Source organism: Paroedura picta, chromosome 11 (assembly GCF_049243985.1).
Source record: "Paroedura picta isolate Pp20150507F chromosome 11, Ppicta_v3.0, whole genome shotgun sequence".
In the NCBI taxonomy this organism is placed as follows: domain Eukaryota; kingdom Metazoa; phylum Chordata; class Lepidosauria; order Squamata; family Gekkonidae; genus Paroedura; species Paroedura picta.
The window spans coordinates 40,438,381-40,461,199 of record NC_135379.1 but is presented as its reverse complement, the minus strand read 5'-3'; the positions used below and the strand labels follow the sequence as shown (position 1 = coordinate 40,461,199).

The following is a 22,819-nucleotide window of genomic DNA, read 5'->3' as shown; positions in this document are numbered from 1 at the left end:
AGTGCTACAGTCAAGGAACAAGTTCTGTAGGGTGGTGCCAGCGTACTACAGTAACAGTAAGCAGTGAGAGAAGACTGTTGTAGCACTTTCCCCCACTATCCCAGAGAGAAAAGGGCAAATGAATACAAAACCATCGCCACATTCTTGTTTCATCTCTTCTATTAACCGAAGGTCAACATTTAAAGCTTTTTTTTTACCTTCCAGTTAATATCTGGGTTGTCTCTCTGTAGTTTAAAGTGCCTTTAAAACAGAAAGAAAATCATTAGGATAACATCTTTTATGTATATTCTTGCATTTTAAGTGTATTTTTAAAACGTTATCTTCAATTTTGTGATGGCCTATGGCTGTGAGTCATGCAATAAACAACTTGTGTTCTGCTGTTGACTTTTAAGGCCATTCATGGTCTGGGCCCCACATACCTCAGGGACCACCCATCTTCTTACACCCTCTGCAGGGTTATTTGCTCTGCAGGTACAAATCTGTTGGTGGTCCCCAACAGGAAGTTCATCTGGCCTCAACCAGGGCCAGGGCCTTTTTGGTCCTGGCCCCGACCTGGTGGAATGAGCTCCTAGAAGAGCTGAGGGCCCTAATGGAGCTATCGCAGTTCCGCTGGGCCTGCAAGACAGACGTCTTCTGCCAGGTATTTGGCTGAGGCCGGGGCAAAGGCGATCATGGCCCCTTCTTGAAATGGCCGGAACAATTGGTCACCCTCATTTACATCAATACCTCATAAAACTGGAGGGTTGAGGTCTGTTGAGCAGGGATTTAAAGTCGGGGTTTTATTGTGCACATTTCATTCTGTAACCCACTGCGAGCCAGCATTTGGGAGCAGTGGGTAACAAAACCAATAGATAAAATAAATAAATTAAAAACTAAAAACTTGACATTAAGGTAACAACTAATTAACTGGATTAAAAGAAGAAAGACCCAAACACAAATAAACTAAAGACTGCTTTGCATGCAGAATTTCTGATTAGTACAGGATATCTGCATTATTCTACTTGAAAGCTCATAACTGTGCTGCAGCTTCACTTAGGAGAATTGAAGGGTTCCCCAGTTGCATTTAAGTTGGGCTTTTATATTCTGTTATATGTTTTATCGTGTATTTGGCTACACAAAACAGCCATCATTGTACTACTACTGAGACATACTCTAGCATCATTTCCCGAACAGTTGTGGACACCTTCTCCCTGGAGTTGTCATTCCATATTAACTCAGGATTTTCATGTGTTCCTTCAAAAATATGAACAGCAGCTTCAGGATTATCTCTCATGGCATCCATAAAAACACCAGGCAGAAACTTCATAAGGATAATCCTAACCTAAAAAAGAAGATACAGATTGCAGAGATACAGTAAAACAAGGCAACAAGTACTTAAATGTGCCCGATTTAAGGGTTTAGGGGTATTATATTTTATTAAGTCACTGTAAACCGCTGCAAGGCTATGGTAAGTGGCAGTATATAAATGCCAAAATAAATAAAAATAAATTTAAAATAAATTTAAAAAGCAAAGCACTAAGAAATAGTTTTGAAAGAAATTTCAGCTCTCCCCAGAAGAGTGAACAGTGTTAGGAATGCCCTCTCCATATGGGGGGAAAAAACATGCTGGAAATGCAAATTTTGCTTTAAAAAGTCCAGAAACACAATACCCCTCTGAATCAACTGAACACTAAAAATAGGCTTTTCAAGACAGAGACTTCTCCAGATATGAGGCAGGGTCCCTGTAGAGAGTATTGAAAGCCACTGTCTAGCTGACATTGTTCATTTGTAGACGCATACATTGGCTGGATTCAAAGGTGCCCTTCTGTGGGAAGGTGTCTTCACCGGCTAATTAATTGGGTGGGAAAAATGAATCCAAATCAAAAGATGCATAAGTGGAGTAACAACTAGAAGCATAATAACCACTGCAGAATCTACCTATTAAAGCAGTACAGAAACACATGTGTGGCAGCAGCTGTTCCGCCTTTCACTCATGGTTCTTTGGATCCATAGATCTACTCCTAATGATACGATGGGCAGCCTTTCTGTTAAGGGAGCTGCTTGTCCAATCCAAGCCACAAGACTCTACTCCAGCATGCTTGATCAGCCATACAAGAAGCTGCGCTCTCTCACCTTTGGACCCACCAGCTTATCTGCTGTCATTTTAGCAAAGAGCTCGGCTGTCTGAGATCGGACTTGCGGGTGGGTCGAGTTGCAGAACATATCAAGTAAGTAGATTAAAGCACCTAGAAAAGGACAGAACAGCAATTGGCTCTTCCACTCACAGCAAGTTGCAGGCATGCTGGATGCGACAAGAATGCAATTAACACATTAATGTAACGGGACACATTTCTAAAGTGACTGCAGTAGTGCCCCATGGCCATTGGGACGACTTGCCTTGCCTGATGCACGCCTCTTCCCTCCCCTGCTGTTCCTCCTCCCATTGCTCCTGCTTACTCCCCTGCAGAATGGCTGAACTGGGAATTCAGGAGGATAGGCAACTTAATTTTAGAGGCTTCCTCTTCTGTGTGATTTCCTGCTTCCTGGATAGCTTACTTGCTTTTATGAATGCCAAGAGGTGTTTTTTTTTAAGTATGTTATTTTTTCTATCGTTGGTGTTAAAAAGAAAACTTCAGACAGATTAAAAATAGTAAAAATAAGTAAGAAACACTGGGTGTACCTTTTGCCATTGCTTCTTTCACAATTTTGGTACTAGATGTCAAAGCATAGAGAGTTTCGAGGACAAGCTGCCGACCTGTCGAGATGAAGCAAAGTAAAAGCCAAAATTTAAATCTACAGAGAGAAATTCAACACGGGATGCCACAAGTCCTGGGGCAGACTTTCATGAAGGATTCTAAATCCAAGAACTGGAGCAACGAGCTTCCATGGAGCATTTGTCACTGTTATTGAGTCAATGCTCTGATTGTATATCTGACCTGCAACCTAAGAATTACAGCGGGCACTTTCTGCATAGATTTGGACGTATGGTGTAGCTAGAGAAGGGGTAATATATGATGCTGAGTTACTGATCAACCCATTTCTCACTGGCCAATCATTCAGCTCATTCCTTGTATTACGAGTAAGCTGTACCTACCCACTAGCTACCCTGCAGGGCTAACACAATACATATTGGTGGGGAACTGTAGCAAATAGTACCATTTTAAACCATGCTCTATCATTTGTGATGCCTGCTGCCTTGAGCAGGGGTCAGGACATGGTTGACAAGAAAGATTATCAGGGCTTATGACTCTGCCTCTGTTTCGAATACCAAGCCCAAGCCATGGAGCACGCAAAATAAGGAGCGCTTCTGACCATGAGCAGATCTGGATCCATCTCCAGCTGGTAACCATAATTGCCGAGCCACTGCGTGGGAGTGGCAGGATATCAATTGAAACATACATAAAAATAATTAGCCCCCCCATATGTGTGATCCAAGTGCAAGTCCTCTAAGTTTAAAGACCATCATTTCCAAACACTCCAGACCCCCAAAAACATTCTTCTCTACGTACTTGAAGGCAGTGAATGCAGAAGGGCCAGTAAATTGGAAAGAACCACTGCCTCTGCAATGTTGTTAACACATTCCTGGTTACTAGTCACTATGTTCACAACCTGTGGGGGGGAAAAGAAGACAAAATTAACACCAGCTGAGCTTCAGCTGGCAGCTTGTCTCTTCTCTAAACTCTTTCAATATGGGACTGAGGTGGCTCTGCCGTGTGGTGCTGCACGTTCACTGGCCACAGCAGGCTCATTCATCTCTTCTCCCCTGTGAACTATCCATCATATTTTGGCTCCCCCAATCAAAAGAGAGATGTGGGTGTTGCTGTGCAGCTCTCTCGTCTTTAGAACGCCCAACTTCTTGAAGCCTGCCTGGCACTACCCTTTCGCCTCTAAGCTAGAAACCTGGTCTTTACCTAAGCTTTTAACTAAGGGGGGGGAAAGGGGTTCCTTTAAAAAAAAATTTTTTTTTAGCCTTCTTAGGGTCAGTTCCTAGCTGAAGAGATGGTTTTAGTCATAATCCCTTCAGACCCTCTACTTTACACACTTTTTATGCCTTGGTTTTTAATGTTTGACTTTAATGGGGTGGTGCTATTTTGATTTAATTGATGTTATTTTTATTGTTTTTTCCTGTTACGTCCTTTGTTCTATTTTACTGCTTTATATGTTTTGTTCCACCCCCCCCAAACAAAAACAAACAAACAAACAAACATCTAAGCCTCCTTATAATTCCTGGCCACAAATATGGACTTATATCCTGTTGACTGCAGAGCTCAGGGGGCTTTTCATCCAAACTCCATGCCCTGACCCATGATGCACTTCTGGAGTACCAGAGACCATAGATCATATTATTCTACTCCGTGAACAATGGACACCACTCAGAAACCTCTGGATTAAACATACCCTGAGTAAATATCAGCAGTTTGTCAAATCTTGTGCAACCTCTTTTTTTCTGGCCAACAGCCATCTACAAATAATGCCTTCTGCCGCCAAGTTCTTAGCATTTGGGGCTTCTTTATTCTGTTACAAAGACGAGTTTTAATCTGCCATGCTGTACTTTAATGTTTACTGTCCAGTAGTTTTATCTTGTATCTGTACTGACTTTGCTCATGACCTTTGATCAGAGGGGCACATTCAATAAAGGATTAGCTGTAAGCCACCGCAAGCAGGCCTGAAGAGGTAGCATGTACATTTTCTAAACAAACATTATACGCTAATGAGACTTGAACCCATTTTTTTAAATTTCATCTTCCTTCTCAGCTTTTCTTGTTATATTATGAATTCTGATGATATCAAATTGGTAGCACAGGAAATCACATAACAGAGTATATAAAGTTTCTTCATTATATGAATGGCAATAAAAAGCAGAATCCTTTGTCCTCTTTTAAGAGAGTGCACATGAAGAATGTAGTGGTGCATGCATCACCATAAAGTTTCTGGCCATCTAGGAAGTGAATTTCACCCTGGCCCATCTACACAACGCATTCAGAAGCCTAGTATCTGATCAACAGGTTAGTACAGCAAACAACTTTCAGTGGGTTGTTACCTCCAGAGCCAGCTGTTGTACTTGACCAGCTCCATGGACACGTAGAAGGGAGAATATTAATTTGAAGTGCCCTATGCACTCACACTCAGAACCTAAATGAAGAAAAGATGAAACAAGAGGTTAAAGCCGCAACATAAGAGAAGTGTATTTTTAACAAAGGGAAGGTAAAGGTAAAGGTATCCCCTGTGCAAGCACCGAGTCATGTCTGACCCTTGGGGTGACGCCCTCTAGCGTTTTCATGGCAGACTCAATACGGGGTGGTTTGCCAGTGCCTTCCCCAGTCATGACCGTTTACCCCCCAGCAAGCTGGGTACTCATTTTACCGACCTCGGAAGGATGGAAGGCTGAGTCAACCTTGAGCCAGCTGCTGGGATTGAACTCCCAGCCTTATGGGCAAAGCTTTCAGACGTTAACAAAGGGAACACTACCTTTAATTATCTCTCTGAAAACAGCTGGGAGAATAGCTATTTCAGGGATTATATGTATCCTTCCAAGAGCTTAGGGATAAGCTGTTCAAGTACGCTTTCACTGATACATTCAAAACCTAAAGCTAAGCATCCTTTTTGGTACGACACAGTAGTCATTTTGGGGCCACCTTTTGGAAGGACCTATGGCTGCCTCTTGTGGCGCAGTGGTAAGGCAGCAGACATACAGTCTGAAAGCTCTGCCCATGAGGCTGGGAGTTCGATCCCAACAGCCGGCTCAAGGTTGACTCAGCCTTCCATCCTTCTGAGGTCGGTAAAATAAGAACCCAGCTTGCTGGGGGGTAAACGGTAATGACTGGGGAAGGCACTGGCAAACCACCCTGTATTGAGTCTGCCATGAAAACGCTGGAGGGCGTCACCCCAAGGGTCAGACATGACTCGGTGCTTGCACAGGGGATACCTTTACCTTTATGGCTGCCATGAACAGAGAATTCCTGTCTCTCTTGCATGCGCACTGAGAGCAGCAGTGATAGGACAAGATGAGGTCACTCAGCAGTGGAGAGGATTTCTCTACAGTTCTAATACATGGCATGTTCTTCAACACAGAGATCCTGCTGGTACTCAGCTTGTTTTTCCGGTTCCCAGCCCCCACTTCAACATTGGTTAAAGAGTAACTTCAGTGAATCCCATGATCAGCAGGTGCTATATTGGTTACCTGGGTTATGTTTTATTACGTTCCTCAGAGCCTCCAAAGCCATTTCGACCCTTCTGAGCCTCTCTCCATGTTGGTTAGACTCTACTTTCCCAGTCTGAGTTATGGCCATTAATGTGTGAAGGTATTGTGCTTGTGAACCTATATAATCTAAAAGGCTTGCAGCAAATGCTTTAGGAAGCTGCAGGGAAAGAATGCAACGTAATTATATTCAGTAAATTACCTGTTAGAATATACAAGATTTAAAATTCAGGATTAAAATCAAATCCTGTATCAGGACTGAGTACTGACAATTATTTCAATTTCACTAACAGATCTTTCTGTGAATAAGAATCCTACCAGATTAGATTAAAATACCTTAAAAACAAACTGACATACTTTAAACAGCAGTCACAGAAGTTCTATTCCATAGATTCAAATACTGGATTATATTCACAAAGCAACACCTGACAAAAGTGAGATGCATCTCCCAAAAGCACACACAGTGCTAACAGCTCAACCTTAAGCACGTTCTCTGCATTCCAACTTCATGATAAACTGCAGTTTGTACAGCCATGACTGAAAGAAGCTCCAGTTCAGCGTAGTTGGTAGGTGCTAAATTGGGATTTTACACTGTAGTTTACACTGGTCTTGTTAACCACACTTTGTACTAGCTTTGGTGTGCAGGGAAATATGAATGCAGAAAAGTGTTTCCTGAGTAATATTTCTTTTATTTCAAACATTTTAATGTCTCCTTTCCATTTGATTAGGATCCACAAAGTGACAAACATTTTAAAAAATTAACATATGAACAATTAAAAATAAAATCTGAAAACAATTCAGTTTAAAGCACAAACAAGTATAACCTCGCCCTCCATCCTGCACAGGAAGGAAAGCAAATACTAACAGGAAACCAGCAACCGTCCGCTACAGGAGCATTTTCTCAGGATACTCCATCTTCACCTTCACTCTGCATTCTCTCCACATGTCCCAGCAACTGAGTGTGCTTCAGGGCATTAAAATTTAAAATGCAGCAGAAACAAGAATGGATGGGGGCACTATAAACAAATCTATTTTAAGAGAGTGGTTTAGGGCAGCCTTCCTAACTTTTTTTACCATTGAGAACCCCCCTAAATATTCTTCAGGCTTCGAGAAACCCCAGAAGCGACACAAATATGGTTGGGAAACATAGCTGTGTACACGCCCACTTGGGGCCCTTCCATTCCCACCCCCTCCAGGCTCAGCATTGGCCATTTGGGGAGGGAGAGGGCAGGTCAACATTATCACCCGATAATTGTTTAACAACTGTAAAAAAAAAAAAATTAACTCCCACCCATTCAAGAAACCCTTCCAGGGCCATCAAGAAACCCCAGGGTTTCACAAAGCCCTAGTTGAAGGAATAAAGTGGTTCAACAGGGATAAGGAAGACAACTGATATCAAGATACAAAGTGAATGTGAGGACTCTAAAAAGATTTGCTTGAATATATGAAGAGCAATGCAAGACAACTGAGGGCTGTGCTTGGAGACAGGAAAGGAAGCATGCTGCAAATCAACTGGTATTATATAAGCATACAGTGACTTGTTATGCACATCTGGAAGACTAAGCTGGGTTTGTTCAATGAACTTGTTTGAAGAGCACCATAGCTGATTGTGATGCTGGAGCACAGCCTATAATTTAGCTGAAAACACAGGCAGGGAAATTTCATTCATTGACAAATATTTTGTGTGGATATGTCTCAACTGGCTATTAAAAAGCTAATTTTAAAATAGTATTAAGACAAAAGCAGAACCTCACCTCTAGCTGGAATGTGGGTACTTCATTGTAAACTCTGACAAAGATCTCTCCTACGATAAGTTCCTTTGCATGATCACTGAAGACAAATTCTGAACCGTAACTTTTGTCACAGTCACCCTTCAGGATAAAAAGTTTAGTTTAGCATCTTTTTACATAATAAACTGCATACTGAAATACAATGTAGCTTCCTATAAGGGAGAAACAGGCATTGGCACAATACAGAAGCAGCAGAATCTTTTCCATGAATGCAAAAGCCTTAAAACTTTCAGAATGCAGCCGTGTTTGCAGACACAAGTAGGACTGTACACATATTTTATGTGCCTTTGGAATGTAATAGTTAGGATAGAATTTGGTAAAGATTTCCAGCTTCTGTTTCCTGGACTTCTTAGCATTGAAAACGTGAACAGAGGATACTAAACAGAGAGCTGTCCAGCACTTACAGTGGATATTGCTTCTGTCCTTTCCTCTGCAACATTTTAAAAGGTACTACTTGGAACTAGGCTGAGATGTTTTAAGATGCACCACCTCAGTAAATATTTGCTTATTTATTCTGAAAAGGCACAACAGGCTGGCATGCTGCTTCTTAAGAGTACCTGCCTTAGCCTCTCCCAACCAGCCAACAACAGTTTTAAAAAGCATCTCACTCTTTTTATCATGCTTTCCTGCTGAGATTCTAGGAACTCAAGGAGCTCTGCTCTTGTCCGATTGTTCCAAATCAAGTAAGGGCTCTCCGTGTTGCTGTTGAGCATTTTCAGAATCTGAGGGGAAAAGAGAAGGACAAAAATATTGTTCAAAATAATTTCAAAAAAAAAAGATTTTTATCTACAGACACTTCCTCCAGTCATCGAACACTGCCTACAGACCCTGCCTCCTTCAAGAACACTGCAGATCATCTAGCTCTCACATCCTCTCTGTTGTTCATTCTTGTGTATTTTGTTTTGTTATTTAATCCCATGGCCTATCTTATTATCTATCCTTTTTTTACATATGTTTTATGCCAATTAAGGGTTTCTGAGCTGAGCCAAAAATGAGAGTGGGAGGACCATATCATACCCCAAGCTCCTTGAGGAAGGGAAGGATTAAAGTATATACAAAGAATAGTAGCTATGTGCAAGATGAACACGGTGGGAGCCAAAGCAACTGTTTGCCACATGGAGTACTCAAGCTTTCAGAGCTACCTTCAATAGCTTTAACATAGCATCTGAATTCTGTGATAACCATTAGTGCTAGAGATCATACCTCTCTTAGCTCCCTAGCCCAGAAGAAAAACATGCTGCACTATAATTGTCAGAAGAAATCTACAGATCTCTCCCATACTGGTATAGCTGGTTTAAATATTAAGTTAGCTGTCATACTGAGCATCGAAGGTTCTCATAAATACTTCTGTGAAATACTATTGTTTCCAATGAATGACTAAGGAATGTCCTTCCACATTACCATTACTCAATCAAGAACTCAAATGGCAATCCAAACTACTGAAGTAAAGTGTTACAAGTATTAACAGGAACATTAACCGTCGGGGTGTACCTCAGTCAGACTAACTACCGCCAGCTTCCTTGCAATATAAGGAGTAAGCATGCTTGCAAGACTTTTTCGGATGGCTGGATTTTCAGGCGTGGCTTGTTCTTCAGGAAGATACCCTCCGAGACGGCTCAAAGCAAGGAGGCCAAGTTTGGCGAGGCTATTGGCTACTTCCTGGTAACAGAAAATAACGATTCAAACCTACACTTGCGTTATTTGAATTGCAACACATATATTACTTCCTGTTTTCATCAAGACTGCAGGCTACTTGAAAGTGCATGCAGTATGCGTAAGCAAGCACCATTCATCTTTAAAATGCTGCTCAAGCTTGTGAAAACCAAGTACTCTGGTTACAGGTTGCTGTATCTTGAATTCTTTCTCTCTGTCCATTAAGAGTTCTCTAATATTACCTGCTGATTGGAATCTTCACTCTTCTGAATGCCACTCTCTTCCAGCGTGTAATCATAGTTGAAGAGGTAGCCGAGCAAATACCACAGAACTCCAGCCCCAAAGAGATGTGTCTGTAACAAGTAATCCACAGCAAACGAACTGACGCACTCTACGCCCAGAGAAGCCACACGTGGAATGGTCTAAAACAGGAGAGGAAAAGAATGGCTTTGAATGATTAATGAGAAATGGTGAAGCCCACAGGAATAAGACAAATGGCATTCTAGTATGACTCGCACATACTGCAACCACAGTATGATCCTAACAGTGCCCAGATTATTCCTTTAGTTTTCTTAATGTAGTGTTCTAGTGAAGCCATGCTGGAGTGCAGATGAAGAAATGAACTCCTAGGGTTTGTTATCAGCAGCTTTTGCAAGATAAAGGTCTGCTGGATATGCCAAAAACAAAGTGTTTCCTAAACATCCAAGCAAGTTTGAATTAAAGTCCAGTTTGAATTAAAGTCTTGATAGGATGTAACTGTTACAATCTGATGCCGGCATCTGAGGTCCTGTCCCTTTTCTCTGCACACCAAGTAACTGTTTCAAGAAGTCAGGAAAAGTGCCATGCGAACGCCTCCGAAGAGCTTACCTTCCCATAATACAGCACTCGACAAAGGTCCTTGATGACATTGGGCATTTCAGTTATTTTCTCTCTGCAATCTTCAAACTGAGCTGCCACGCTATAGCACCGACATATATGTCCACACACCTATAAAGAGAATAAAAAACTTTTCTATACTATATGGAATTGTGGTTTACTGTGTAATACTGGAGACAGCTAATCCACCTTCCATAAAAGTTCAAAAGAAAGGCAGATTTGCACAGGACTTATTATCCAATTGGCCTTGGGAGGAATTAATATTATGTCTTTGCCTAGTGCCTAATGGTACAAAAAGCAAGAAGGCTCTTATAACTCCTATTTGATAAACAACTGAGTCTTAGAGTGCCATAAATGCAGAGGTACCCAGCAGGTATATGGGAAGGCACATATGTGAAACTTGGATGCCCAAACACAGGTTCTCATGCACACTGGCCACACAAGGATTTCTTTCACACTTACCTGGACTGACATATCATCTGGCTTACTAGAACGTGTCAGGACTGCAACACAGCGATTAAATGCCTCTTGCAAAACCTGTGGGGACAGATGTTTCTTCAGTAGGTTGCCAATATCTAGATTTGCTGAGGATGATCTATCTCACAGCAATGATTTTCTTCAATATACTGTTCTTAAGCCACAATGCTAAATTTGTGCTCCAAAACACTGTTTGATATAACAAAGTACAACACAGTTTACTCCTATGCATTTCTGATGAACTGTAAAAGCCTTCCGGTTATCTTTCCCCTTATTTTGTACATTCATGGTATTTATTCATTCAGATGTATTTTTGATCAGATGGAAAAGAATGCCAGTTTCAACTGTGCCAACCACAATAACAATGATTTATTTTACACTTAGATTTCTATAACTGTCTCTCTCGGCGCTGCCAGCTCAGGGCGGTTCACAGCATCATTTACAATAGTTCCACAAACAGTTAAAAGAATAAAAGCACTATTATAACACTACATTAATCAGCAGAGTTAAATCGTAACACGCTATTACTGTTTGCCTCTGTTGCATTGACCTGTGTAATCTCAACTCACATTCAGGAGGAGAGTTTACGGAGGAGGGCCTGAACCCTGATGTTCTATTGTTCACCAGACTCAACCAAATGCCTGGCGGAAGAGTTCCATTCTGCATGCCATTCAGGACTGCAGGAGCTCCTGCAGGGCTCACAGCTCTCCAAAGAACTCGTTCCACCAGGCTGGGGCCAGGACCAAAAAGGACTTGGCCCTGGCTGAAATGATATAATTAAGATTAAGTATTCCTTAGCGCTACTGTTATTGCCTCTCCTATTTGGCATGTTAGAAGCTCATTTTATGTAAGAGTCCTCAGTTATTTCTGCAGCAGGTTATTTCTTTATTGTTTGGGTAAATAAAACAGCATCCACAAAAACCACATAAGTGCTTTCAAAACTGCACAGAATTGACAGCAACAGCCATCCTGGGCCTGCTTGCCACATATCTGTACACAGCCCGTGGCGCCACTGGCGCCACGGACTGTATAAAGGAGTAAGGGGTGGTGGGGAGGAGTTAGGGCGGGACCGGTCCGGGATAAAAACTCGGAGGGGTCCAATCAGGAGCCGCGAAGCGGCTCCTGATTGGCCCCTCCAAATGTCCATCCCGGCCCAAGCAGGCAATGGGGAGCCGCGCGAAGCGCGGCTCCCCATTCCCTGCTTCACTGGCAAGGGAGCACCCGCCAGCCGCGCATAGCGCGGCTGGCGGGTGCTCCCTGCCTGGCGGACTGACGCGGCTGCCGGGGACTCCCGTCCGTTCTTCCGACGGACCTCTCAAAATGGCCGCCGCCCCCGACAGCCAGCAGCCGCCTCCGCCGCCGCCAGCTGGCCGCCGCCGAAAATGGCCGCCGCAGCCTTTCGCAGCTCCAAGCCGAGAGCCAGCAGAAAAAAAACCCTGTAGGAGCCTTTCGCAGCTCCAAGCCGAGAGCCAGCAGAAAGAAAAACCCTGTAGGAGCCTTTCGCAGCTCCAAGCCGGCACGCCCACGAGAGCCAGCAGAAAAGCATTAACCCTGTAGGAGCCTTTCGCAGCTCCAAGCCGAGAGCCAGCAGAAAAAAAGAACCCTGTAGGAGCCTTTCGCACCTCCAAGCCGAGAGCCAGCAGAAAAAAAACCCTGTAGGAGCCTTTCGCAGCTCCAAGCCGAGAGCCAGCAGAAAAACAAACCCTGTAGGAGTCTTTCGCAGCTCCAAGCCGAGAGCCAGCAGAAAAAAAAACCCTGTAGGAGCCTTTCGCACCTCCAAGCCGAGAGCCAGCAGAAAGAAAAACCCTGTAGGAGCCTTTCGCAGCTCCAAGCCGAGAGCCAGCAGAAAAAAAAACCCTGTAGGAGTCTTTCGCACCTCCAAGCCGAGAGCCAGCAGAAAGAAAAACCCTGTAGGAGCCTTTCGCACCTCCAAGCCGAGAGCCAGCAGAAAAAAAAACCCTGTAGGAGCCTTTCGCAGCTCCAAGCCGAGAGCCAGCAGAAAAAAAACCCTGTAGGAGCCTTTCGCAGCTCCAAGCCGAGAGCCAGCAGAAAGAAAAACCCTGTAGGAGCCTTTCGCAGCTCCAAGCCGAGAGCCAGCAGAAAAAAAAACCCTGTAGGAGTCTTTCGCACCTCCAAGCCGAGAGCCAGCAGAAAGAAAAACCCTGTAGGAGCCTTTCGCACCTCCAAGCCGAGAGCCAGCAGAAAAAAAAACCCTGTAGGAGCCTTTCGCACCTCCAAGCCGAGAGCCAGCAGAAAGAAAAACCCTGTAGGAGCCTTTCGCACCTCCAAGCCGAGAGCCAGCAGAAAAAAAAACCCTGTAGGAGCCTTTCGCAGCTCCAAGCCGAGAGCCAGCAGAAAAAAAAACCCTGTAGGAGTCTTTCGCAGCTCCAAGCCGAGAGCCAGCAGAAAAAACAACCCTGTAGGAGCCTTTCGCTGCTCCAAGCCGAGAGCCAGCAGAAAAAAAACCCTGTAGGAGCCTTTCGCACCTCCAAGCCGAGAGCCAGCAGAAAGAAAAACCCTGTAGGAGCCTTTCGCAGCTCCAAGCCGAGAGCCAGCAGAAAAAAAAACCCTGTAGGAGTCTTTCGCACCTCCAAGCCGAGAGCCAGCAGAAAAAAAAACCCTGTAGGAGCCTTTCGCACCTCCAAGCCGAGAGCCAGCAGAAAAAAAAACCCTGTAGGAGCCTTTCGCAGCTCCAAGCCGAGAGCCAGCAGAAAAAAAAACCCTGTAGGAGCCTTTCGCACCTCCAAGCCGAGAGCCAGCAGAAAGAAAAACCCTGTAGGAGCCTTTCGCAGCTCCAAGCCGAGAGCCAGCAGAAAAAAAAACCCTGTAGGAGTCTTTCGCACCTCCAAGCCGAGAGCCAGCAGAAAGAAAAACCCTGTAGGAGCCTTTCGCACCTCCAAGCCGAGAGCCAGCAGAAAAAAAAACCCTGTAGGAGCCTTTCGCAGCTCCAAGCCGAGAGCCAGCAGAAAAAAAAACCCTGTAGGAGCCTTTCGCAGCTCCAAGCCGAGAGCCAGCAGAAAAAACAACCCTGTAGGAGCCTTTCGCTGCTCCAAGTCGAGAGCCAGCAGAAAAAAAACCCTGTAGGAGCCTTTCGCACCTCCAAGCCGAGAGCCAGCAGAAAGAAAAACCCTGTAGGAGCCTTTCGCAGCTCCAAGCCGAGAGCCAGCAGAAAAAAAAACCCTGTAGGAGCCTTTCGCACCTCCAAGCCGGCACGCCCACGAGAGCCATCAGAAAAACATTAACCCTGTAGGAGCCTTTCGCAGCTCCAAGCCGAGAGGCAGCAGAAAAAAAAAACCCTGTAGGAGCCTTTCGCAGCTCCAAGCCGGCACGCCCACGAGAGCCAGCAGACAAACATTAACCCTGTAGGAGCCTTTCGCAGCTCCAAGCCGAGAGGCAGCAGAAAAAAAAACCCTGTAGGAGCCTTTCGCAGCTCCAAGCCGAGAGCCAGCAGAAAGAAAAACCCTGTAGGAGCCTTTCGCAGCTCCAAGCCGGCACGCCCACGAGAGCCAGCAGAAAAGCATTAACCCTGTAGGAGCCTTTCGCAGCTCCAAACCGAGAGCCAGCAGAAAAAAAAACCCTGTAGGAGCCTTTTGCAGCTCCAAGCCGAGAGCCAGCAGAAATACATTAACCCTGTAGGAGCCTTTCGCAGCTCCAAGCCGGCACGCCCACGAGATCCAGCAGAAAAGCATTAACCCTGTAGGAGCCTTTCGCAGCTCCAAGCCGAGAGGCAGCAGAAAAAAAAAAACCCTGGAGGAGCCTTTCGCCGCTTCAAGCCGGCGCCCTGGGAGCCCCGGCAGCCGCCCACAGCGCAGCTGCTGGGTGCTCCCTGCCCTCATGGCCCCAGAACACAATGGAGCCGCCGGGAAAGCCGCAGAAGAACAAAAAAATGCAGTGGAGCCGCCACAGCCCAGCGCACCACACCTGGGACTCCCCGGCAAAAACTACGAGACGCCGAGGAGCCGCCGCCCGCCTCCTCTTTCAGGTAGCCTGTCCCTCGCTCTGTCCCTCGCCTGCCGCTCGCTCTGGTCCCCACCTGCTAGCGCCCATTGTCTTCTTCATACAATGGGCTTTTTTACTAGTATGGCTATATAGCTGGAAGAAAAACAATATTTCCAGAGAGCTTCCGTAAGTGCAAATAGATTCAAGTGGATAGACATGTTGGTCTGAAGTAGCACAACAAAACTGTTTGCCTGAGGAAGTGCGCATGCACACGAAAGCCATGGCTTACCTCCATCCCATTCTCTCTTCTGAGCTCTTCTGCATTAAGCGCTGAACAACGGACAGTGTAGAAAGCCAGCTCGGTTGCAGCAGGCAACAGAGGAGACTCTTTAGAGAATAAGAGGTCATCTGAAGTTTCTAGCGTGATAGTCTTGATCAGCATAGGATAGCCGGCATATTTGTAGGGCTTCAACTCTGGAGGAAGAAAACGGCAGAAATCCATATCCACATTGGCATTGAGCTGTAGGCAAACCCCTCCAGATTCTGAGAGTCTGAACTGCAGAGTTTGTATTATTTCATGGATCTTTTGCCAGTCCAGAGGACAAAACCAAAAAATTGCCTTGATCCAATTAGAACAAGCTAAAAATACTGATAACAAGCTCAGAGAGTTAATGAGATAAATTACACCATTATCACTGATCTATCAACAAGCAAACAAAAAAAGCCGCCACAAGGCAGTGGCTGCTAGGCAAAGATCTGGCCCATGTGCACACAGTGATCCAGCTTCATTCTCTTCCCATCTTTAAGGGGCTCCCTCACACTGTTTGAGGCAATGTTGAAGTTCGGGAACCATTTTTCAAGAAGCAACTGAGTAAGAGGGCTTCCTTTGAAAAAGAAGGCTCCGAACAACATCGGATCTTGCCACTTAACTTTACATTTTCTGTTTTCTGCAAATGTTGAGCTTTTTATCAATAAAATTCTCCTCTTTAGTCTGATGTCTGCACTTCTATTGACAAAGATATTCTTCCATAACCTAGCATGCACAACTGCACAAGCATTTATCATGTCTGAAGAAGGGTTTTGTTTGAGATATAAAACTGAACAATAATGTGCCCCACTATATCTAGGTTTTCTGCCATGGGAGACAAAATGTAGCTCCACCAGTTGCTGCTGCTTCTAACAGTGGTTCAGACCCAGAGCTCTGGCCATCATGTTCTATTACTTGGGGGAAGAGAGCAACATTTTACATATTTTAAAGGTAAAGGTATCCCCTGTGCAAGCACCAGGTCATGTCTGACAGCACTGCAAATGTTCAGCTTTACTGTGCACTTGTCCATTTTCAATATTCTCAATGCCAAATGAAACCGCATATACTCAGAAGTTGTAATATAATTACCTTCTCTGTGCCTGTTGAAGAGGATGCTTTGGGCTTTCAGGATCAAAATAATATTTTCAGGATCTGGACCATCCACTACTTTGGCTGACTTTGTACACAAAAACTCATAAGCTTTATTCACTTTTTCAAACATATCCTGCAGATGAAGTGCATTATGGATATATGAATCTAATCTCAAAATAGGTTTGCTAATGCTGCAAAAGAAACAAGTTTTAAAGAGAGGTGCTTTCCTTCTAGGCAACCTTCAGAAAAACACTTGCATTTGGGAGGTCACTTCAACATTTTGCTAATTTTACATGCATAAAATTGCTAATTTTATGAGGGAAATTATGGGGTTTTTTTTGTATTTTTATTCTTTTATATTGCTTATAAACCGCCGTGAGCCGAGTTGGGAACAGTGGTATATAAATTTAAGAAATAAATAAATAAAATACACATCAGGCTGTTCTACAAACTCAGTAGGCCCAGTATTTGGAATAGTATACAAGCATTGTAAGGATACTATTTTATGATTTTAAATATATCGAAAAAAAATAACGTATATATTGAATCCAGAATCAGGAGGAGCCGGATAAATCCATTCCCTGGATTTTACAGGAAACTTAAAAGCTATTCCTAAACCCCAACAAGGTGGCTATGAAAGTCATATCCTTAGAAGCCTTCAGAAACAGTCAGCTGCATTCTAAGGCTGGCACACATGTGCACATAAGTTACCATGGTCATGCAAATGACACAACAGGTCAAACAGATGCCCAGGAATGTAGACGTGGATTTCTTCCTACCACTGAAGGAAATGGGGATGATCCCTGAGGGAGAGTTCTTATGTAAGGCCTGCAGATGTTACATTCATATAAGCAATCCCTGGAAAAACACACTCTACAGCTATAGCATATATCACTTACTCGACCTTCTGGATTCTTGTCAGGGTGATATTTCTGAGCCAATCTGAAATAAGCTTTCCTGATCTTGCTCTCATCATGTCTGCCAAATACAGAAAGGGTGTGGTTACCTGTATGTTCATTTAGCCGGGGGGGGGAAATGTGATCTAGCTAGTAATACCTATCTAACTTATGCAGTTTATTTAATTAGGCTATTTCTACACCACCTCTCTAAAGTTTTGCTCAAGGCATCCCTCCGTTAAAGCGATGTAACAATATAAAAACAAGCCACATGACCTAATCGGCATAGAAACTATCCCTTAAACAGAAGCTGAACTTGAAAACAAAACACTTGTAAGAAAATAAATCCCTAATTAAAAGCCTGGATTTAAAAAAAAAAAGATGTTTTGGAGCACGGTGCCTAAGAGAACATAATGTAGGTGCTAAAGGAGTCCTCAAGGAAAAGGTGCCACCATGAAAAATGCCTTGTCTTAATGTTGTGAAGGCAACGGCTGTAAGTCTAGAAACGAATGTTTTGAACAAGTTTTAGCTCTACTTCAAGGCACTTTGGATGCATTGGCAAAATCTCTACTGACATTATGCACAGTCTATAAATAAGATTCTTTCTTCACTTAATAAGGAAGCAGCCATGATGGCACAATGGAAAGGATCTTAGTGGATTTCTGCAATTAATTCTGCAATTCACTAGGCCTCCGAAGTGGCAGAAGCTACAATGGTGGAGCCAAAATGAATGATTTGCACCTGCATCCACTGCCTGGACACAGGATTCCCAATCCTTGTATTATGGATGAGCGTTAGGATTGTGAGTGTCCTGCATAGGGTTGGACTAGATGACCCAGGAGGCCCCTTCCAACTCTATGATTCTATGCTTCTTTTTGGTATTCTCCTTGCAGTTCTGTTTAAGGGGCACCAAGCTGAATCAATGGTTCTGGATTTTCCCACACAAAATGTGCTCCAATGTCAAATTACTATGCTACTACTGCTCTATAGAACCTGTTAACTATACCATGATTCAGTAGTTTCCCTTGGCAAAGGGAACAGCAAGAGTCAACTAAGCGAATGAGAGCTTTAGGCACCAGTTGTACTTGTAATTAAGAAATGTATGACCACTTACTGCCCTTGTCCCTTTGGAAGGTGGAGAACCTCATAAGCATCATCTATTGACATCATAGGTGGTTTCTTCTCTACCTCCTTCTTCCAAGCATCCAGGGTGTCTTTCAATAATTTAACCTGTAAGAGAAAACAGCAGGAATTCCTAATTTTGCACCTCCACTCAAGAACCTAACTGGCTCTGCAGGAAACTTACATTTTTTTCTATGTGAACATTGACTCAAGTTAATGTGAAGGAATTCTTATCAACTAGTTTAAATCCAACCAGTTATCAGCAACATAGGATTTGTCCTGTAGAGTTCTCCATAGGGTTTTATCATCCATGCTAGTCAACTGTTATGTAAAGCACTTCAGATAAACCATTTGTAATTTTGGAATTGGATGCCATCAATGCACTGACGACACCCAGCTTTCTCTCCAAACAAATCTCGTGGTGATGCAGTAAAGTCTTGATCCACTTCTTGACAGCTGTATTTAAATGGCTGAGAGAATAAACTGAAGCTGAACACTGACATGACAACATTAAGAAGCTTGAGGAAACTGTATATCCCACTTTTGCTGGGATTCAGCTGACCCCTGCCAACTCAGCGAAGAGTATGGGGTTCCACTGGATCCAGCATTAATGCCAGAGAAGCAAATTAATGCAGTGGCAAACTCCACTTCCTTCTAACTTAATTTAAAGACTGGAAGATGGCTCAACCAATCTGGCCACCTGGATCCAGACCATGGCAAACACTGAGACCACACTACTAAAGTGCACTCTGTGTAGATCTTTCCTCAAAATCTACTTGGAAATTCCAGTTTGTGCACAAAGCTGCAGCTCCGTCATCATCAGGAACTAGGCAGTGCGTGAGATGACTGCAATTCTGTAATCATGTAATTGGCTGCCTGCCTTTTCGTTACCAGGTTCAATTCAAGTATTTGCCACCATATGCAGAGCCCATCATGGCCTTGGGCCCTTGTTTCTGCAGGATCTGTTTCCTCCTGTGGCCCCTTTGGTCATCGGAACAGAGCCTTCTGCAGATAATCTTGCTAATGGGCAAGATGATGTATTTTACCTGAAGTGGCCTCTGTACCAATTTGTTTCATCATCTTTGTTTCTGTAAACCATGCAAAACTGAATTAACTGGGAGAGCTTTTTTAACATAAAGGAACGGCTGCTTGATGACAAAGGGAATGGGACTGTACTTGTGATGCATATTACCTGTTGTACGTTTTTTTTTTTTTTACTTTCACTACATTATATGTCTACTTACGCAATACCACTCATTGCACTGGTTAAGATGTCACATTTAATACTTAAGTCTCATTTCCAATTTCTGAAATACTAGTCCTATTACATTGTTTTAGATGTCTCCACACCATATTGATCATGCTGACTCGTATTAAGTAATCCCCTTTCAGTCTCAGTGAGAAAAGCAGACTATAAATAACAAAACATGACATTTAAGCCAGGCATGTCAAGATCACAGCCCCTGAGGTGCACTCAGCAAGCCAGCCAACAAATCGTGGTTTTCCCTATTATTGACCCATTCCTCCTATTCCGTCCCCAAATTCTGCTGCGATATAAACAAGGCAGAGCATTTTAAAAAACTACTTACAGGATCTTTAATTGGCCAATCAGGAAACCGTAGTTTATCGCAAAGGTGTCTAAGGTAATATATGTTACAAAACAGCTCATTCTCCAGTTGAGGGTAGTTGATAACTGGGATTGGACAATACTGATAAAGTGCTCTTGTATTGCTTTGAAGTCGGGGAGTGAAGTCAGCAAGATGGGCAGCAATTTTCTCTATCATGAGGCGCCTGTGAATTGCAAAAGACATCTTCAAGCAAGCAGCTGCCAAATGGCATTAGATTAAATTTAGTTCTGTAAGGCAAGCCACAAAGCCATTTGGATTATTCAGAAAACAACCAGCCAACTAACAGGAAATATATACCAATCCTTTTAGCATGAAGCAAGTAAGCTGGTTACCTCATTTCATTACTCCAGATAGCTTCTGGAGTGTCAAATTCACCCAAAAATATTTCAGAAAACTTCTCCGGTTCATAATTTTCTAAGTAGCACACCATGGCTTCTGGTAGGATGTGTCCAAGAATGCTCCTTTGAACTATATCTTGTCCTTTTGCCTAAGGCATAAAGCAGAAGCAGCCATCTAAATGATATTTACAAATTAAATAAGAACATTTTTATAACTAATGTAACTAGTACCAATCCATGCAGGCCACTATTAGATGCCAGGAACTTCAAATATCTAAGACCAATAAACTTCCCTCCACTGTATGTGATATAGTACAATGCATCCAACAGGCTGTTTCAATGCTCAGTCCTCCACCCATCAAAACTAACCCCACCATGGAAGCTTGATCTTAATGATCTTTGGAGGGTATAGTGGAAGAGGCAGCCCCACAGATACCAGATATCCCAGACCGTTGAGGGCTTTAAAAGTAAGTAACAAGACATTGAATCTGATTTGGTCTCCAATCTGGAGCCAGTGAAATGTGTGCTCAGCACTGGGTCCCAGTAGGGATGTTGCATTCCCAGTTGGGAGTTTCCAGAGCATTTTCAAGGCCAGCCCTGCATAGAGCAAGTTACAGAAGTCTAGTCTACAGGTGACTGATGCATGGATTACAGTGGCTAGGTCAATTGTCGAGTGGTAAGACTCCTGACAGCAACTGAAGGTATTAAACTAGCCCCATCAAGGGCCAGGAGTTGCACTACTTTCCCTTTGGCAAGTCAACCCAGCCAAAGGACCTGTGTCTAAACTGGATATAACACATTGCTGTACTCTTCTCCTCTGAAGGACCATTATGAATTCATTCTGTACTGCTGCTTACCTCTTCAGCCTTGAAAGCCTGCTTTGAATGTGTATACTTCAGGAACCTAGAAGTCAAGTTCAAGCATTTGGTTAACTAACTACCATGAGCTGCACACACGCACACATACAGATTAGCACACTTGGATGATTTTCCTGCCTGCTTTAACCCTCAATTCTTCCCAGAAATTTATCAAAAGTAACATTCCTCCTGGGACTCCCCCCCCCCCACAGTATTTAACCCTCTCTCACACTGTACTACTCAATGCAGCTTTGAGTATTTACATTGCAACAGCATACATTAAACTAATCTTCTACTCCCTCCAGCCTCACACAAATATCACATTCTTTTTGTTCTCACCTTGCAACAGGGAGTACATTGGAACCAGTGTACATCATGATGAAGAAGAATACCCCACTGAGGTAAAGACGGGGTAACTGCGGATTGTCTTGCATAATGTAGAAAAGCAATATGGCCACTTTCTCAACAAGAATCGGGTCAAATGTCAGCAACAGCTGAAAAGTAAATAAAACACTGTTTGAACCATGCATCCCAACAAACTTGCCACTCAAACTTAAGAAGAGGCAATCTTCTTGTCTCAAACTTAAGAAGAGACAAGATACTGGGGAGAACGAAGTAACTGAAATATTCATAAAGGTCAGAAAATGAAATCAGCTTACCTGAATGATATGGGGAAGGCAAGTGCTGTCTGAAAGAAGTCTCTTCACTCTAGGTAGAGGTCTTATAATGGCATTGTCCTGATCTCTAAAAATGACAGGGTTTGCTTTACCAGTGGGCATATTATACATCATCATCCAATATACACACTGACCTACTTTCTCCCACCATTCCTGTTTCACAATCATCAGCATTTTCAGCGTCCTTTAGTACAGCCCTTGCAGAAGTTAGCACCATTTATTTATTTATTATATTTATATACTGCCCTGCCCGATGTCTCAGGGCAGTTCACATAAAACAGAAACGATACAGATAACTCAGTTTAAAGTGATAACAACAAGCAACGGAATAGTAGAAAAATATGGAGAACATTAAATGCATACTGGTAGTCCAGTGGATTGGGTGGAATTGTAGTGGGTGCCATAAGAGGGAGGCTCAGGGGGAGGCCCTTGGGAAGTGGCAGTTCGGCCTAGGAGATGCTTTGTTGCTTCAGCTGATTAGGGCCATCCTTCCATTCACACATTTCCACAGTGGTGTTACAAATTTGTTCTTATCTTTCTTTGTGTAGCAACAGTAGACTGGTCCGGTTCAGCTAGTTACGCAAATCTGTGCATGGCAGAAGTATTTGCACAAAAGTATTCCCCTAGACCAGGCTTTATCAACCAGGGATTCATGAAACCCTGGAAACCGATGGAATATTAGCTATATATTAGCAATAGCAAACACAGAAGAGTCTTCCAGATGATATCTTACCTACTGGGAAAATAGCTACACATTGTGACCAGCATGTTGAGAATCAGTGTAGCAAGATCGGTCTCATTTAGTACAGACTGTCCACTGGCGAGGAGGCACCACTTCAGTTGTGGGATGACCTGCAGCGGGCGCCACCCGTCCATGCCCTGGGCCCAGCAACGTGTTTTTGATGTCAGCTTCCCCTTGGTCCACAAATCCTGCATCTAAATTAGAAGAAGAAGAAGAGTTGGTTGTTATATGCCGCTTTTCTCTACCC

At 43.5% G+C, this 22,819-nt stretch overlaps 1 protein-coding gene across 4 annotated transcripts in view; it reads right to left on the bottom strand.

Annotated features, from left to right (window-relative positions):
• Positions 1–22,819, bottom strand: part of DNAJC13 (DnaJ heat shock protein family (Hsp40) member C13) — a 65,455-nt gene that overhangs the window by 5,138 nt on the left and 37,498 nt on the right. For all 4 annotated transcript variants that reach the window (XR_013225493.1, XM_077303938.1, XM_077303939.1 and 1 more), the window contains 23 exons: positions 22,564–22,766; positions 21,813–21,897; positions 21,493–21,647; positions 21,154–21,199; positions 20,291–20,445; positions 19,920–20,121; positions 18,323–18,438; positions 17,212–17,290; positions 16,310–16,445; positions 15,203–15,387; positions 10,960–11,034; positions 10,489–10,608; positions 9,864–10,043; positions 9,460–9,627; positions 8,577–8,690; positions 7,933–8,049; positions 6,161–6,338; positions 5,021–5,112; positions 3,489–3,588; positions 2,660–2,734; positions 2,113–2,225; positions 1,152–1,321; positions 198–240 (listed from right to left, as the gene is read on the bottom strand). Coding sequence is in view for 3 of the 4 variants with exons in the window: in XM_077303938.1 (XP_077160053.1) it covers positions 198–240; positions 1,152–1,321; positions 2,113–2,225; positions 2,660–2,734; positions 3,489–3,588; positions 5,021–5,112; positions 6,161–6,338; positions 7,933–8,049; positions 8,577–8,690; positions 9,460–9,627; positions 9,864–10,043; positions 10,489–10,608; positions 10,960–11,034; positions 15,203–15,387; positions 16,310–16,445; positions 17,212–17,290; positions 18,323–18,438; positions 19,920–20,121; positions 20,291–20,445; positions 21,154–21,199; positions 21,493–21,647; positions 21,813–21,897; positions 22,564–22,766 (2,907 nt within the window). In the remaining variant the exon portion in view is untranslated. The remainder of the gene's footprint in view (positions 1–197; positions 241–1,151; positions 1,322–2,112; positions 2,226–2,659; positions 2,735–3,488; positions 3,589–5,020; positions 5,113–6,160; positions 6,339–7,932; positions 8,050–8,576; positions 8,691–9,459; positions 9,628–9,863; positions 10,044–10,488; positions 10,609–10,959; positions 11,035–15,202; positions 15,388–16,309; positions 16,446–17,211; positions 17,291–18,322; positions 18,439–19,919; positions 20,122–20,290; positions 20,446–21,153; positions 21,200–21,492; positions 21,648–21,812; positions 21,898–22,563; positions 22,767–22,819) is intronic.